The sequence below is a fragment of the Botryllus schlosseri genome, chromosome 13 (genome assembly GCF_051294905.1).
Source record: "Botryllus schlosseri isolate E-star chromosome 13, Bs_hap1, whole genome shotgun sequence".
Classification (NCBI taxonomy): domain Eukaryota; kingdom Metazoa; phylum Chordata; class Ascidiacea; order Stolidobranchia; family Styelidae; genus Botryllus; species Botryllus schlosseri.
In genome coordinates this window covers 4,370,207-4,384,725 of record NC_137248.1, presented here as the reverse complement: position 1 = coordinate 4,384,725, position 14,519 = coordinate 4,370,207, and the positions used below count along the sequence as shown (strand labels likewise).

General features: G+C 40.7%; 1 protein-coding gene and 2 non-coding genes across 3 annotated transcripts in view; all 3 read left to right on the top strand.

The window, feature by feature from the left end:
• LOC145454231 (uncharacterized) overlaps window positions 1–14,519 on the top strand; it is a 63,591-nt gene that overhangs the window by 46,008 nt on the left and 3,064 nt on the right. Inside the window, exons 9-16 of the mRNA XM_080332235.1 lie at window positions 1,531–1,635; window positions 2,304–2,435; window positions 2,531–2,638; window positions 5,449–5,585; window positions 8,185–8,272; window positions 9,491–9,697; window positions 11,768–11,971; window positions 13,321–13,563. Coding sequence (XP_080188361.1) covers window positions 1,531–1,635; window positions 2,304–2,435; window positions 2,531–2,638; window positions 5,449–5,585; window positions 8,185–8,272; window positions 9,491–9,697; window positions 11,768–11,971; window positions 13,321–13,563 — 1,224 coding nt within the window. The remainder of the gene's footprint in view (window positions 1–1,530; window positions 1,636–2,303; window positions 2,436–2,530; window positions 2,639–5,448; window positions 5,586–8,184; window positions 8,273–9,490; window positions 9,698–11,767; window positions 11,972–13,320; window positions 13,564–14,519) is intronic.
• On the top strand, window positions 6,306–6,379 carry Trnai-aau (transfer RNA isoleucine (anticodon AAU)). Its single transcript has one exon. It is a non-coding gene; the product is annotated as a tRNA-Ile (tRNA).
• Window positions 6,386–6,458, top strand: Trnaf-gaa (transfer RNA phenylalanine (anticodon GAA)). The gene has a single exon. It is a non-coding gene; the product is annotated as a tRNA-Phe (tRNA).

Below are 14,519 nucleotides of genomic sequence, written 5' to 3'. Positions count from 1 at the left end.
TCGGAATCACCTTTATGTTAACATTATATTGACTTAGAATTTGTCGACATTGTGACTTGTACGCAACTGACAGAGATAAGAAGAGTGTTGCAACGTATCGCCAGAAGGAAGACCGTCCCATTCGAATTATATAATCTTTTAACTGACGCCAAACTGACATTATCGCCGATGTGTTTGAATTTACGTGAGACTCAAAGCGTCAGATTCAACTGCGCAGTCATATTCTGTAGGGTTACCATACGTCTTACTTTAGGAGGATTTGTCTTCCCTTTTCAGGTTTTTTAAAATGTCCTCCGAGGACGTCTAAATGTCCTCCATTTTGACAATTCGTCCTCCTTTACAGCTTTTAGAGCTAAGATAATGGATAGATTCGAGTGAACATGGTCCTAAATGACGCTAAATAGGAAATTCGTGGTTCGACGGAGGGTGACGGCCTTTTTTCAATCAACATCATTAATTTTAATTATAAAAGTGTGTAAATCGGAAGTCAAACGAAAGTGATGACCTTTGTTTTAGTCATGCCACCAATTTTTTTAGCAAAAGTAGCGAAATCGGATGATTTTTCTTTTCTGATTTGGTAAAAGTGTCTTCCTTTCCCGATTTCAAAATACGGTAACCCTATATTCTGTAAAAGACTTATTCAAATACTTTCCTAAATTATAGAAGTTATGATACATCAATTGCAGTGGTGGAAAAAGACTTTGATGCAAAAAGTACTATATTTATTAGTAATAATTTTCGATGTGATTACACGGTCTGTCAACACGTTATTGAACCTGACAATATGGCCCATAAATACAGAGACAATCGTAATAAATGCGGCCAAAACAGAAATTAGGAGGAATAGCAAGAAGCAGAACTCATTCTTATGCCTTCTCCAACAACTTGTGTGATAATCGACAATATAGGCATCTATTTGTGTTGAGAATCGTATGTTGTTGATTATAATGACTAACAAATTCATGGATATCAAAACTGCATTTTACTACAGGCGTGTTAACCATGGCGTAGGCATTCCGGGTAGATCGCGAAGCCTTTTCATTATATCGCGACTCATCTTCAGGCGTTTAGGAAATCCTCGCAGAAAATACGTTACGTGCGATATTGACACTAATTTAGCTGAATTGGGTCAATGTACGACTCAAAACGACATCGTAATTTGAAATAATTAGTTACCAGGTGCGTGTCGAACCTTTTTTCAGTACCTGACGCTATATCGTTGAAAAATAAGAGCGTCAGCAGGTTGCTAGGTAACGGCAACGTATCCACCAGAAAAGTAAATCGCACCCCTGTGTATACGATGTGCTGCCGCAATATCTTTATGACATTGTCAAATGCAAATGTTGGAATTTAGTCGATCAAATGTGGCATGTTATCCAAACTCTTGGTTATCGGGACTCAATTCACAGGCATAGAAATCCTACATTCCCGCATTCCACTGTGATGAAGTAACATGCCTGAACATCGTTTCCGTTTGTTTTCAGAAATTGACAATATCCAAAATTAATCAACGATTTATATCCATTTCAGAGGTAACGACACCTGCAACAACGACTGAGCCTCTTTCTAGAGTTACGTTCTCAATAAGGCCCGATGTAGAGACGCTCTCGACCAGTACGCGACCGGATGAACAAGGTGAAACCATATCCCATAATTATAATGTGCACTTGTATGTTACAATTAGGGTTGGAGTAGCATTCATTATGCCTTCAAAACAGTATCGATGACTTGGAAAGTTCTAATGAATTACTGTTTGAGGTCACATGTAAAATAATGCCTGTTATACACGTCATTTAAATTCTAAAATATTTTGTGCATCCTGACTCTATGATCATTTCGTCGCTGCAGGCTAATCATAGACCTCTCGTGTTCATTAATATTGGTAGCCTCGTGCTGAATGTTTTGGATACTGTAATACACGATCAATCGTCAGGTTTCAAGGCTCCCGTAGTTAGAATACAGTGTCGAAACTATATTTCCGCTCTTGAATTCTAACTTTTAATAATTTCGCTATATAAGTTTGGAAATATGAAATTATGAGAGGAAATGTGTAACCTCGGGATGACTTTAGTCTTTATACATCAATGAAAACACATATTAATAGCCATATTCATAATAACATATCGTTTTGTAGTGCTTGTAGACATTGGATGGCAGAATTGACACGATCGCAGATACGTCTATCGATAACTTGACGCTATAAGGTATAGAACTCGAAAAATAATGCAGATAGGAGCTTCCTTTCCCCATATGGATAACATATGTTTTAATATCTTCTTATATAAGTACATACATTGCTTCAGAACCCAAAACCGACGCGGCAGAAAAGGAACCAACACCCTCCAACCCACCCACCACTGTCACCACCTTGTCAACAACACCAGACGCATCATTTTCCGAGACAGAAGAAACAAATTCCGAAACCGATCAAGAAGGTGAGTTGCAAAAAACTTCAACATGACTATTTTCGATTTCGGAAAAAGCGTAGCTGTTGACGTTCCTCGTTAACTCAATGCTGTATCGTTATCAGATACGTCAACTGAAATGACGGAAAAAGCCCCTGAGCCTACACCGACAAGAAGACCGGAGGCTCCTACCATGGTAGACGAGACAACGATGGAAGAAGAAGATGAAGAAGGTAGATTTAGACCCGAATATGTATAACTTCCCTATAGCACATGATGTGATAGCCGCTGATATCGAAAGGATTTGGCGATGCGCAATGACCTACTAAATACGTATGGTTGAATTTAAGATAAAGTATGTTTTAAAGCACTTTGTTCAAAACAGTGTTTTTAAAAAATGACATGTCATAAAAAAACTTTGATTTTCAAAAGTCGTAAAATAATGTCATAATTGTATAAATACTTGCGTACTTTTGCTGTATGAACCTACGGACAATTTGCACCCGATATAGTCGACGTATACGATATGGAATGGTGAAAGCCCTCGAAATTATCGTCGGTTCAACAAATGCAGATATAGACTATTAGTACGGAATGGTGTTCTGATGATGATGATAGCCTTCCGTAAATATGCTGCATAACGATCTATTAGTCCTGGTGGAAAGACAGGTCATCCATGTTTCAAACAGGTTCGTTATATAGTTTGTTTTGTTTCAAATGCAACCGAAACTATAGGTGTCTGCTTGTCTACCATTGCTGAATGAGAAAATAAGTCGTTTTTTATTTGAGTCGAACTAGCTATTTGCGGTGCATGCGGATTTTCAGATACTCGTATCACAGATAATAAAACGGATGCCATTTCTAACGGGTTTCGTGATACTGACTCGAAAACTGTTGACTGTGCAAACAAACCGATATCGAATGGTGGGTGATTTAGGACCCATGCCTCAACTCATGCCTGTGTACTGCCTAATTCGCTTTCTCACTGCACTGCACATTCCCAAATCAAATTCTTAGCGGCTAATGGAAATAACCGTTGTCCGAATTAGAACCAGCATAAAAAATCAGTACTAAACGAGCATGCACCATGACAATCTCTAAAATTGTACTTGCTTTACTACAAAAGTTTGATCGAAATATCCAGCTTTCCATTTGCGAATATTTAGTGACTCTCTGCTCTGTGAGCTTGACCCGCAATCACACAACATCACGAGCGAAATACTTTACTGTAGGTAGTCATAGTAGAGGCTTATTCAGCCAATCAATGAAATTGGTATTGCTTAGGGATGGTGTGAACCTCTCAAAGGTGCAGGTTCGTGTGAACGCGAACCTTTTTGAAAGGTTCTGTGTGAACACGAACGTGAACCTCATGACGTCACGTGACGTCATATTGCTAATTCCAACCCTATCTTTAAATGAAGTGATAGCCTATATTAGCGTACACGATACCTAGCGACGACTCGGGCCACATCATGTCACAATGCAGAAGTACATGTTGGCGTTTTAAACGTCACTAAATGTTTCAACTGAGGCAATCAAAGGATATAATACTCCTATAAAATCAATATCGTCCGTCGCTTTGCCAACAATTTCGACGAGGACTTACCAGGGAATATAAGCTTACGCCTTAACGGTCTAGGCCAGACCGGACAATGTATTCGGCGTCTGAGTAGCCTATCGCTACATTGATATTGAGCTGAGTGTAAAACTGGTTTCTATACTTGCTACCGATATTACCCCATTAACAAGTTTTACAGCAGTAGACAACACCTCAATCACAAGGATTTGGTTCTCGTGATGCAGTAAAGATATGAAGTCAAGATTGCCCCGTACCCCTGCTAGCTTTTTTGCATCAGAAAACGATATCAATCTCATTGATTGGTTGAATATAAGCATCATTCGCTGACTACGTATTTCGCTCGTGATGTTGTGTGGTCGCATGTCAAACTCACAGCAGAGAGACACTAAATATTCACAAACGGAAAGCTGAATATTTCGAGTAAACATTTGTTACAAAGCAAGTAAAACTTTTGAGATTGTCAAGGTGCATGCTCGTTTATAGTGTTAATTTTTAATGCTGCCAGCGCCATGCATAGAGTGGCCCGCAGTTGAAATGCAATTAATATGAACCAAAGATGTTATAATGAAATGAAAATTGCAATATATGAAAAAGGTTCACAGTGCAGAACCTACCAAGGTTCTGTTGTGAACGCGAACCTCTAAATTTCCGAGGTTCACACACAGAACGCGAACGTGAACCTCACATTCACACCATCCCTAGTATTGCTGTCTGATGTAAAAAATCTAGTAGGCGTACGGGGTCAATCTTGATTTGATACGCCTATTGTAACATAAAACCAAATGCGTGCGATTGTGGTGTTGGCTACTGGTGTAGTAGTACATAGTGTAGTACTAGTACATAAACCGGCAAACCGGAACCCGTTTTACACTCTGCCCAATATCAACGTAGCAATACTCAGACGCCGGATACATTGCCCGGTCTGGCTTTGACCGTGAAGGCGTTAGCTTATATTCCCTTGCAAGCCCTCGTCGAAATTGTTGGCAAAGCGACGGAAGATATTGATTTTATGGGATTATTCTATCATTCGATTGCCCCACTTGATACATTTAGCGACGTTTAAAACTTCAATATGTACTTCAGCATTGCGGCATTACGTATAGCCCGAGTCGTCAGCAGGGACCGTATACTTGTACAAATGTACATTAATATAGGATATCCCTACACTGAAATGTAGGGTCGAAATTAGCAATATGACGTCACGTGACGTCATGAGGTTCACGTTCGCGCTCACACAGCAGGACCTTTCATAAAGGTTCGCGTTCACACGAACCTGAACCTTTTAGAGGTTCACACCATTCCTACAACTCACCATAATTAATGAGGAAAGAAATTCCCCGTGATGATTGCTGTTGGGCGAGCGCTAATTTACTCTTGCTATATATCAGGGATATCTAAAACTGGCTATATATAAACAGGTTTCTCGCGCTTATTACCCAATCGTAATACAATATCGTGTTGCAGACTCGACGGAAAATCCCTTCGATGAGCCGCAGACCACGGCTGTCAGTCAAGTTGACACGGAGACACCGGAAGACCTTGAGATCGACCCCTTGGGTTTGGAGGAACTGGGTATCGACGACGAGGAAGGAAAAGCCAAATAAAAGAATACCTCTTAAGTTTTAAAGTGTACGCTCATGCAGTTTACCCGGTACAATATTGCCGACTTACCAAACATTATGTGACACCTTATCCGAGATTGTTTGATTTACGCAGGATTCATGCGATCAGTTTTAAAGCATATATTATCGTATAATACCTTGGGCCCGAGTGCAATGAACCCTCTACAGGCGCAAAAATGGTTTTCGTCCAGTGGCTATGTCTATATGCTCTTGCTACATTGCTGCTTATCATTTAGGACTAGGCCATGTAATTTCTTTTCAGTTCACTAAGTTGTAGAGAACAATGACAGTTGAATGTATCATAAGATGTCGAAGATGGTGCTGTAAAACAATGTTCTCAAATTTTCTACAAATGTCCTGATGGCGTATTATGTAGCCGCAAATATACCGCAGTTTTATCAGATTTGTATACCTGATTGGAAGAGCTCCACAATGTATAACGGGAAATTGCGTAGTTTTGTGCTGTATTGTGGACAACACTCTATAGCAGTGGAATCTTGTAATGATATGGTCTGAAAACTCGAACATGTGCTTGTACACGGCTTCATGCTGCAACGAGAACCTCTAGTTAATTTATCTCCAGCTTAAATATTAACGAATAACCATCGGCGACGTAGACTTGAAGCGACATGCAAGTGTAAACAACCATACCAACCAAACCATAAAACGTACAATTGAGGTTAGCAGGCGGTGCTTGTCGGCCGGTTAGCTCAGTTGGTTAGAGCGTCGTGCTAATAACGCGAATGTCGCGGGTTCGATCCCCGTACTGGCCACACTATGCCGCGATAGCTCAGTCGGGAGAGCGTCAGACTGAAGATCTGAAGGTCCCTGGTTCAATCCCGGGTCGCGGCAGTTTTTTTCACTCACGCAGTTTTAACAAGTCACCAACTAGCTATAATAGTTTCTATACCTCCGCTGCTTTTCGATTACATTACATCAGACGCCGACTTCTTGCGGAAAGCACCCCTATCCGCCAATATTTAAGGAAATTCGAATATCAATGATTACAACGTAAAAATATTAGCGAATATGCGTGACGTGAGTAGCATTCCGCTCCCAGTCTATCCATAATTCTGATACAACAAATTCAGCCTGTTTGCTCCATCAAATATTTTTGTCGTTTTACTGTTATTCAAAAATGCAAACAATGGGAAGTCGACTGGCAAGGTCCAGCACTCCAATGTCCATCGACGTGAGCTTATTGGCAACACACGCATCTTTGCGTAACGAGGTAGGTAATCATTGCGGATTTGTGATTATTGCCATATGGGAAAGTGGGTATAAGATAATTCGCCTGCGCAAATATCCACAAATAGGGATAGCTATTAGGACAAAAATATAAAATAAAGTCTATGATTATATTGTGTATTATTATTGAGATTCGGATTTCTTGATTGACCAATAATAATGTCTCGTTTCGCGTTGTCGTAATCTTGCAGTGTCGTCAAATAACGAGCTACATTGTTAGTTATTCCGTAGCTGCCTACTTGTAGCGCGGTCCACTTGTCGGCTTTTATGAGACACCAAGTACACGGATAAAATGGCGAGGAGCCTAGATAAACCTCCAACAATTAGGTAGGAAATTCTGGGGTCGACCTCGGTCGGACTCGAACCCACAGTGGTGTTGCAGCTGTGGATTATACCACTACGCTATCTCTTCATTCGCCGAGCTACATTCGTAAGATAGAAAGACACAGGTAAATGCGGCGATGGTCGCAAAGGCCGGACTGTCGGCGGTATAATCACACTGCGATCATCCAGGCAAGGTTCCAAACCGTGTTTTCATTTTTGACACATAAATGAGGAAACCAATGCCACAAAGTCACGCCGATATGTTTAATACTGACGAAATCGAACTATACACCAATGCAGAAAAGGGAAGTAGGCTATTGGCTATTAATTCATGCGTTTATTATTGTTTTCGTGGATTTAAAGCACTGCAATATTCTGTGATATGCCGAATCGCTCAAAAACTGCAGCGATGATAAGAAAACTTCAAAATTACAATTTAGCTGATTGAAGAACTGTTAGTGTCGAAATCGGTTCGCGAAAAGAGAAGACGATTCGATCCGGATCCGAGTATACGAATAGTTGTTCCCAGTCATAGACTTTATGAGTACAAACTGCTTGTACTTATAGACGGGCAGGTAGTCTGGCATCTGGCGGCATAAGCTTCACTACGTCGGACCTTTGCAGCTCTATATATCGAATATTTTTTCGCTTATGTTGTGGTAATCCAACCAAGAGTAAGCGCGTGCATTGTACTTGAGCCCATAAGAGTCCGAAGTGATGACATAACCAATGGCAGTCAAAGCCTCGGCCAAAGGCTATACAACGTTTCATGTTGGAGGTATTTTCGTGTGGCTTTTCAAGATATTTTTCCAAAGGTCAATGACGACCTTGGTCACAAACGTGCCAGTCAAGTTTGATCAACATTCAGCTTCCGTGAGCACAGTCGCCAATAGAGGACGCAACAGTTTCGCACCAGAAACAACTAGAACTCTCAAGTATACTTACGACCAAAGAAAACATTAACGAAATACGGTATAAATATCCGAAATTCGGTTCATTTGCGAAGACAACGCAGAAGGAACAAAAGCCGCCTCTATTCGGCATTGGAACATCCAGGTTCCTTCTGAAGATCTCCGAAGGGGAGCGACGTTGCGGTGAAGTTGAATTTATCAATCTGTAATTTTCAGGAGGACAACACCTGTAGGGCGATACTGCATTGAATAAACTATATATTAAAGCATACGGTCCGGAAAATCTATAGTATGGCGTCTTCGGTGTTGCTTCTGATCATGGGCTTGGCCTTCGCAAATGGAGCCCTCTACAGAAATTACTTCGGCTACCGCAGGTACCGACAAGGTAATAAGTATTTTCAAACTGTAAAAACGTAATAATTAAATATAGATAGTTATGAACATACTGTTCGGAGTACATATTTGGCCTGTCTAAGCCTACGCGCCGACATTTGATTCGCAACAGTCAGATTTGGATTTTCAAAATACGCAACAAGAACTTGGAATATGCTCAATTTTTAAACTCGCAACTAGAACCAGAACTCCACACTTTTTAAAATCCGCAACTGGAACTAGAACTACTCAAAAATCCGGTAGTTATATAGATGACCCGTCGACCGTCAATTAACTAAATTGTTCATTTGTGCAAGTCTGGCTACAGTCACTCCATATATAGCGCAAAATACACTAGTTATGTTCGTGCATTTTACGTTGGTATCGTTTGTGTCTTATTTGTCTAGGATTAGTAATTACCGCTAATAATTATTTCCTCGTGTGTCGTGCTTCGTAGTTATACCCTTGTGTTCTGTTGTCTACCGTCTTTCGTTTAACTGCGCTCTGGATCGTGTCGCCTGTCTTAAAGTTAACCTGCTGATAATATACTGATTTAATATCTGAAATCTCGTCGTATGAGTTATTGATCAAACAAGATCAAGAACATAACACACTCACATTCACCAAAGATTAGCGTAAGCTAGATACTGCAACCCTAATAACACAACACAGAAATATTATACCTCGAGATATACAGATTACTTCAGATACAACATAAGGTTTATAAGGTTTCGCGCAAATGCTGCAAAGAAACCAGATTGACCACGAGAACTATTTTCAATTCTCTAGCAGTTGCTGACGATTACCCCTGGCGAGTGTCAGACGAAAGTATTCGGGTTTATTTCATCATGAATAAATTATCTAATTCTCACTACATAAATGAATTAGAGATTCGCATAAAACCAAAGATAGTCATGTACCTAATTAGGTTAGCAAAAATGTAAAAATATATCATGAAATTTCAAGTATAATGCCGCGAAGTATGGCTCGTTTTTCAAAGCTACATATAACTTATCGTATTCTTTTCAGTGAACTTCTGCTGGGCGCCAAATTTCCAAGGACTGGTCATCAAACCCCGCAAATCGATGTACACGCATGACGAAACAATCGAATTGTCATGCCGGGAAGGCTACCGTTTCAACAATGCGATAACGAACAGCACTTGTCGGGTGATAGCAGGCTTCTTCGGCGGCCGCGGCGTGTTTGTTCCTGGCATATACGCCGACACGTGCGAAGGTACGTAATATAGGGTTGCCGCACGTCCGGAATTTCCGGTACATGTCCGGAATTTCACCGTTCAAACTGCATCCGGGAGGAAATTCTAAAATATGCTTAAATGTTCGGAATTTTGAAGGCTTGAAATAGGATCAATTTTTTTTTGGCAAATCAGCAAAAAGATATTATTGTTGGGCAGATTTATACCACTTAAATTTTTTCTGCGTGCTGCGCGCGATTTAGTGTCACATTCATTGCGTTTAGTGCCACCAGCCAATGTTACCTCTAATTTTTCACGAGTATGCGCACACTCGCCAGCTCACTGCACGGTCCCTTGGACAACAGGGTGTACCGACTATAAAAAAGTGATCACTCCGAATTTTGTTGTGCGCAGCTTGGATTTACTGTGCGCAGATACCATGTCAGCACTGCGCAATTGGCCCCAACCCTCGCAAAACATGCAATCAAAAATAAATAAATTACCCATTATTTATAGAAAAAAGTCTAATTGGAATCGCAATCATAGAAGAACGGTATATTCCTAGAGCCAGTTGGTTAAGCCCGTTTAGATGCTTTAGTCAAATACAGTGGCTCCAGACCTGGGGGTCGTTTGCCTTTCTTTTTGGTTCGCGTTCCAAAATAGGCCCTGAGTAACTCCAGGCAAAGGTGCTGACCGTTTTCAGTAATCAGCTTATCAAATTTTGAGCCGGGCCACAGACAATTTTCAAATTAGAAATGAAGTCGCGACAATAAAAGGTTGAAAACCACCGGGTGTGCAACCTGCTAGACCGGAGCGGCATTTAGGCTCATAAATAGTTTTATCCGTGTGACATGACATGACTTTACTATGTGTAATTTCGCACCTTGCATTTTCGAATTCATCATCCTCCACCAGCTCTCCCGCTAACTATGATCATGTGGGTGGAGAAAGGGTCAAAATTTTGTTGTAATATACGCAGGATTCAATATTATATACAGATTTCATTCACAAAATTTAACGACCCGATCCATATAGAAACCAAATTTTAAGCCCCCTAGAACTTGCAGAAGTTTCGGTCCTGGTTACAGCACACAATCATTTAAATGCCCCGACCTAACATTATATCGACTCTCTATCCGGATCGTGACCACCTCTGGTCGATAGATACAGCTTTAATAAGGTGACATCACATTGAAAGACAATGTGTCACACCTCATTTAAAATTCCGCTAGTTGGCGCTAAAGAGTGTCCGCAACTCGCCCGCAAAAATTTGGTAACTCTAACGTAATACGTAAATAGATATTGCAAAATAGTGCAGCGCTGAAGATGACGTTAACGTAAGGATATGATGACGAATTATACGCGGCACGCCGAATGATGGAGCACAAACCATTGTAATAATACAATATATCTGCACAACACGGAAATCTTTGCATCGTTAAAGGACCTCGACGGTACAGTACAGACAAAAATAAACTCTTCATCCTTAATTCCCATTATTTTAAACTATGAATATAATTCAAAGAGCTTCTTGGAGGTACAGAACTTCAATATACAATTGAATAGTATATTCATATTGAAATAAACCCGAATATTTGCGGCTGACACACACAATGTTCTTTCCAATTCTCTACTAGTTGCTGACGATTACCCATGACGAGTGTCAGCCGAAAATATTCGGGTTTGTTTCAATATGAATATACTATTCAATTGAATATAATTCTATATGCTATATTTATTATCATCACCAATTTACGGCATCGCATCATGTCTCGGCTCATTTCCCGTGTGGATGATCTCCTGATAATGTTGAATATGTATGAAATACGAAGTTGCTTACAGGGAGCCTTCATTTTTGACTGCCTCTTTTTGCGTTAATAACCAGGTCACATGCGTTTCACATGCAAGTCATTTGCTTAAGCACAGGCTTCTATGAGATAAAACCTATGTTTTCAAACGCTTTACTAATTTCAATACGTTGCACAACTGTGCAGCACAATTCGATGAATATTATCACCCAATTCCATTTCATCTTTCACTAAAGTTACAAAAATTATGCAAAAAGGTTTTCTCATTGACGCGGCCTAATAATTCGATTCTTTTTTTTCAAGAAATACCACGGTGTCGAGCGCCAAACGGAGAAGGCATAATCGTCAATAGCAGCAAGACGCTTTACGAAGAAGGCGAAAATGTTACCATCTCTTGCGAAGAGGGATACCAATTAGTTGGATCCGACATTTATACTTGCGAAGTGCATACGTCCTATTTTGGCCGCACAGCCACGTTCGGAGCAGGCGCATTCAAAGCCTGTCAAAGTACGTTATATTTGTTACCGATGGGCATGCACCTAGCCAGCACCGTAACTGCCGCACCCCAAACCCCCCAATTGGGGGGGCCGAGCTCGAAGGGGGCCCAAAATTATTTCGTGAATTAGCATAAATCATAGAGTATTAGCGAATTCAAGTAGCCATTAATCTTTATTATTGGGTATTGGGCCACTACCGCGCCACGACCCACCAAGAAATACAATCAAGTTTTAGGCCATATAACATGCGACTCCAAGAAGTGTGCCAGAACGATCGGCAGCGAGAAAACCTTGGCCGAAAAGGTCTATGCCCTTATGCTGACCGAAGACTTCGTTATATATACAAAATACATATAGGTTTAATTGTCCATAGGAGCCTAAATGACTGGCGCCGAATGTTCCTGTCTTTGCAATCTGAACCTCACAAAACAAATACCATCCCGCTGGGAAAAATTTTATGCCAGTGAAGAAATACCAATTTGAAATCGTGTGCGTCTCTTAGTTTAGAAGCCTACGTTTGGGCGATTCTATATTTTTTGATATAGCAGACTGGAAGTCACGAAATAACATCATGTAATGAAGTCATATCAACGGGTCCGCCCGCCCGAATATGTTTAATTATTATTTACGGGCCCTCCCGTTTTCAAGACACTTCACTCAGCTCTACCGGTAAATCTAATTACGGGAGTAGAGAGGACAAATTGAATAAATTGATAGCATAATATATACGCAATCGCCGATCTGATTGACCGATTTTATCATAAATTATCAAAAATTTTCGCGCTTCGCGCTCTACTCACAATACAGTACAGATGATTTCGTGAGAAACGCGAACAACGTGATGGGGCGGTCGTTTTATCACCCTATGGGAGCCCAAGACCCACGTTTTCGGGGGCCTTACGAGGTACTGTTTCGTTCCTGCCAACGGGTATACGCCCGAATATGTTTAATTATTATTATTGAGTAGTCCTTCCTTTTCAAACACACCTCACTCAGCTCTACCAGCAAATGTGATTACGTGAGCAGAGAGAAGATAAAAATTGATAACAATATATATGCAATTCCCGATCATACTGACCGATTCAATCATGAATTCCAGAAATTTTCCGCGCTTCGCGCGCTTAGGCCACAAAAGATGATTCAACAAACAAACTCCCAACGAATATGACAAATAGCGGTAAATAGTGTATCGCCGGAGGGAGATCTGGGGGCGAAGTCCCCCAGAAGTTCGGCCTATAACCCTATGGGGGGCCCAAGACCAAAGTTTTTTTTGGGGGGGGGCTGACGAAGTGCTGTTACGGCCCTGCACCTAGCAAGAACAGACAACATGTAAATTAATGTAATTTCATCTCTGTTTAGAACACTTAAATTGTCCACCGCCCAAACATGCTGGGCTTGTCTTTAGTCCTGCGAAGGAGATATACGAAATCGGAGAAAATATCACACTGTCATGTGAGGACGGCTACGAGTTAACAGCGTCAGACACTAGCGTCTGTCTCCCATACGGACACTTTCAATTCAAACGGAAGAACCAAGATGATGATGAAGAAGACGAGGAATTGTTAGACGATTTCTTCAAATTTTATAGTCCTGTTTGCAGCAGTAAGTGATATTCGTATAATTGAAATCAGAGTGAACAAGTTCACACCCACCAGCATATGTCAATAAGACTGTATCGTTGACTGAACACCGAACTGGAACGTCAATAGTATCTGTATGTGCGGAATCTCCTCCTGCTTTGGTGCAATTACCGCCAGAAAAATTACCAATGATCAATATACTAGCAAGCAACAATCAGAAACCGTCAGCCCACAAGTCTCGTGGTAACCCCCGCTCCCCTACCTAGTACCTCAAAAAGGTGCGTAATATAAATGAGATGAATCAAGTATGCAATTACGAAATGATGCGATTACTATTAGGGCATTACATGACAAAGTAATCTTCGAGGTTGCTTCCACACCTTATCCAACGTCTGCTTACAGGTAATTAAATAATTAGTAATAACGGTAATAAATAACAATAAATAAATTATAATGTTGTAAGTGGACGTTAAATATTGTATATAAGCTGCCAAATCTTAATTTTATCTATGTCGTCTGCTATCGTCTCAATGGATGATACGACATGTGTTGGGTTCAAAGTTGACACCTTTCTGCCAACAACCAATTCGAACCGACAAAACCATTGGTCAGTGGTTCTCAACCGGGGGTCCGCGAAGCATTTCCAGGGGGTCCGCGAAACCGCTAAAATTGCAAAATGATTGATTACCTAATTGATTAATTTTTATAATTTGTGAAATCACCATAATTCTTCTAAAACTTCAGGACTCGCATCAACAGCACGCCGTCTGCGAAGAAACATGCTACCGTGTAAACTCATTTTCGTTGCGAAATTCCAAATTGCTGATCAAACATATTGCCGTTTATAGGGATGTTTCTCTGGCTCTTATGGAAAGAATAAAAAGTAGCAGTAAGGTAAATCAGGTGGACTTCGAAGTGTTTGCAAAACATTTTGGATTTGAAGTTGTCTCAGTCTCAGCAAATCTGATCAGTCGGTTG